Consider the following 3,720-nt stretch of genomic DNA (forward strand, 5'->3'; position numbering starts at 1 on the left):
AGGAAGCAGCTCGATCGGCAGCCAGCAGCAGCAACAGCAGCAGCATAAAAGCGAAGAGGATCAGCAGAGGAATCACGTGTGTGTGTAGTGTGTACGAAACGAAACATAACACAAGGGGGTTGCTTTTTGTATCTACTGTTCAGAGAGAGTTTATGTTTTTGTTTTGAAGGGACGACGACCATGGTTGGTGTTTGTAGTTAGTTGCAGCAAGGGAAAAGGTGCGCCGGAAAGAGAGGGCAGAATATCGGGTTGTTTCGCTTTGCCATTGCCGGGGCGAGCAGCATTTGAGGCTGCCATTGGATAAAGTGCAGAACGGTGGGCGTCAACGTTTTACCCCCACCTTTCGTTTTAGTGAGCGCTTCTCGCTCTCTCACTAATTGAATATTGGAGGTTGGCAGTTGTGCAGTGAGACTCCCGGCTCGATTATCTCGCTCGCTCGCTCTCTTGCACTGTTGCTGAGGAAATTGTTGAGCTCTTCGTTTCCTCTCTTCGTTGCCGTCGTGCGTACAGACAGAAGTGACTTCCCTAGAAGTTTCGTTAGTAGCAAATCAGTTTGTACCGACAACTTGTTGTCTAAACATCTAGTTTCAAAGCGCTATACCAAAAAGCTCGCACGCTCGAGGAATTAGAAAAGACTCGTTTTGGAAATCGGGTTTCGGAATCGATCGTTTTTTATGGTTGATTTTTTTTTGTTGTTTCGTCAAACGAAAGAAGAAGCGACAGACGAGTGAAAAACGTCACAGTGTGTGTATCTTTACATGGTTGAAAGTGTGAAGAAGTAGAGCAAGATCCTTTCGCAGAGCTTTTGGGAAAAAGGATACGGTCTAAAGGATAATAGACTGCAGTATCAGTTATGTTACAGCTTCGGAACAGTGAACAGTGCTTCCGTTGGATTCCGCAATAGGTCAGCTGTTTGGACATTGAATAGAATACATTATAAACTGACACAAAAGGTTATCAGTGATTAACTCGGTGTACAGAATACTCGGTGTATGGGAGATAGTATAGTGAATGAACCTGAAGCGCAACTGAAGCAGCAAGTGAATTAAATCATTTAGAAACATTCGAGTGTGGAACACAAACCTAAGATGTCTATTAACTCGTCACCGTCATCGTGCAGCGATATAAGCATCGAGGAATTGAAAGCCAGATCACCAGGTAATTATCCAATTATTCTTGCTAATGACGCGCATCAAGTGCGATCAGAAGAGTCAATAGCGTTAAACGCAAACGCTCGGAACGTTTCGTGGGAACTCTTGACTGATGAAATGTTTGTTTATTTCTTTTTACAGATTTCCCGCCAGAGTTATTGGCAGTGATCAAACAGGAGCCGGGCTCAGCCGTTTCGCCCATTTTAACCCCACCGCACACGCCTACCGAGGACAGTATTAACACGACACCGGCCGTGATCACATCGCGTCACTACTACGACATGGAACATAACCGGTCCCCAGCCAGGCGCCAACATATGCCCGCCCATTCCCACCACCAGCAGCAGCCACATCATCCCCACCATCAAGAGGCATCCCCACAAAGTGCCTTCATTCCCCAACAGCTACCTGGAGCTGGTGGCCAATCAATGGAGGCTTTTCTGTACCATCAACAGCAACAGCAAGTTCAGCAACAGCAGCAGCAGCACCGCCTATGGCTCCAAACACAGGCGGCTGCAGCGGCTCAACAACAGCTTCATCAAACCGGTTATCCAGTTCCTGGCTACCCTCAAATCCCTGGCGTCCCTAGCCAGCACCCGCATGCCGCCCTCATGCAGCAGTGGATCCGCAACGCTGCCATCTATCGGCAACACTTCCAACATCAAGGCTATCCCGCTGAACTAGCTCGTCTACCTCCCTTTGGACGCCCCGGAAATCCTCTGGGCCCCATCAAACCCACCGGCCATGGAAGCTCTCGTCCAAAGAAGCAATTTATCTGCAAGTACTGCCATCGGCACTTCACCAAGTCCTACAATCTGCTCATCCATGAGCGCACCCACACCGATGAGCGACCCTACTCGTGCGACATCTGCGGCAAAGCCTTTCGTCGGCAGGATCATCTCCGCGATCATCGCTACATCCACTCCAAAGAAAAACCCTTCAAATGCTCCGACTGTGGCAAAGGATTCTGCCAGTCCCGAACCCTGGCCGTCCACAAGGTCACTCACCTCGAGGAGGCTCCCCACAAGTGCAACATCTGCAATCGGACCTTCAATCAGCGAGCCAACCTCAAAACTCACATGCAAAGCCACGCACTCTCCGAGGTCACTCCCAATGGACCGGTCCTAGACCTGTCCCAAAAATCCACCTCCTCCACTCCGGAAAAGGAAATCATCGTCGACGAGGACATCAGTGACGAAGAAGAGGAAGAAGACTTGGACCTGGACGACGAGGAACATCACCTGGAGCAACTGCACCACCACGACACCCCAATCGGTGCGGTTCTCCCCAAAAAATCCCTCGGATTCTCGATCGATGAGATCATGAAGCGGTAATTTGTTGATTCGTCCATCCAAACGACGAATGAAACACACACCCGTAGTCACAAAGATGTTCCTTAGTCAGTCCACGCGTCGTGGTCCCCGAGCCAGAGTGAAAAATAGGTTGATCCTAATTTTGTTTTGTTGTTGATTTTGTATTCGTTTTCTTTATTGTGGAAGATTATATTTACACCCTGTTTTGTTAAACCCCAAGCAGCAAGGGAAAAAAATAAGTTGTAATTTCACCAACTTCAACCAGGAAAAAGAGGCAAATCAATTCATCCATACACACACCACTAGTAAAAATAAACACACAGAGAGAGAGAAGCAAAAAAAAAAACCGACACAAGTAGCCAAAGAAGAGGTATACAAAGGTAGAAGAGAAAAAAAAAACGATTTATTCAATTGCGAAAGGTGAGACAGGGAGAGACAGGAGAAATCTTTCTTTCTTTCAAAAGACTGATATTGCTTTTATTTATGGGTACGCATTTTAGTTAGTTAGCAACACTTAAGCCAACGAAAAGCCTACAGAGCAAAAACAGGTCACCCAGCCATGAATTCATAAAATCAAATCGGTGGGAACCGAAAGAATATTAATTTTAAGCAATGGTTGCGCGCTTAACCGCCTCGTGGCCGCAAGCAAACAAAACAACAGTATTAACTAGTAGTAGGTACACAAACGCAAATTGATCTCAGCCAAAAAATCCCACGAATTAGTTGTTTAGGATCGACATTGACCCTGTCATTAGAGCTTATTTGTACATAGAATCACACCACAACAACAACAACCACAAACCACTATGATTATGGTAGTAGCCCTTGTTTAGGTTTTAAGTAAGAAAGCTATATTTTTATCTATGTTTGTAGTTATGTAAGAGCCAACCCCCGAAGGAGACGTAAATTATTACTGGAAAACATCAGAAAATATCCAAAAATAAAATATAGAAAATTCAAACCAATTAATCGATTGTTTTGTATTTGTTTATTTATTTATTGAGAACTTATTGATTACAATTTTTTAAACTTACTTTAAATCACTAATCACTAATCAAATCTTAGTCTGCTTCCTATGAAATAATATTTCTTGCTGACTTAAATCGTCAAAGCTTCATTGTTTCTCACATTAGGACTAGCAGATTAATTAAAAAGATCAATTAAAGCCTACTTTTTAGCAGACGGTATCTTCATATTGCGAAATACCTTTCAGAACGAATAAAACATATTCCTTTTTTCAAATGTGACTGCTAATG

At 44.5% G+C, this 3,720-nt stretch overlaps 1 protein-coding gene across 1 annotated transcript; it reads left to right on the top strand.

The window, feature by feature from the left end:
- Nucleotides 1-545: 545 nt before the first annotated feature.
- On the top strand, nt 546-3,433 carry LOC129745336 (protein odd-skipped). Its single transcript, XM_055738345.1, has 2 exons — nt 546-1,158; nt 1,293-3,433. The coding sequence occupies exons 1-2, from the start codon at nt 1,089-1,091 to the stop codon at nt 2,483-2,485; spliced, it is 1,263 nt and encodes a 420-aa protein (XP_055594320.1). The 5' UTR covers nt 546-1,088; the 3' UTR covers nt 2,486-3,433.
- Nucleotides 3,434-3,720: the final 287 nt, after the last annotated feature.

Source organism: Uranotaenia lowii, chromosome 2 (genome assembly GCF_029784155.1).
Source record: "Uranotaenia lowii strain MFRU-FL chromosome 2, ASM2978415v1, whole genome shotgun sequence".
In the NCBI taxonomy this organism is placed as follows: Eukaryota; Metazoa; Arthropoda; class Insecta; order Diptera; family Culicidae; genus Uranotaenia; species Uranotaenia lowii.

What these genes read in the sequence shown, in the direction of transcription:
- LOC129745336 (XM_055738345.1), top strand. Translation starts at nt 1,089, where the DNA reads ATGTCTATTAACTCGTCACCGTCATCGTGCAGCGATATAAGCATCGAG. An exon ending in ATTGAAAGCCAGATCACCAG is followed by an intron (nt 1,159 to 1,292) that starts GTAATTATCCAA and finishes TTCTTTTTACAG; the next exon opens with ATTTCCCGCCAGAGTTATTG.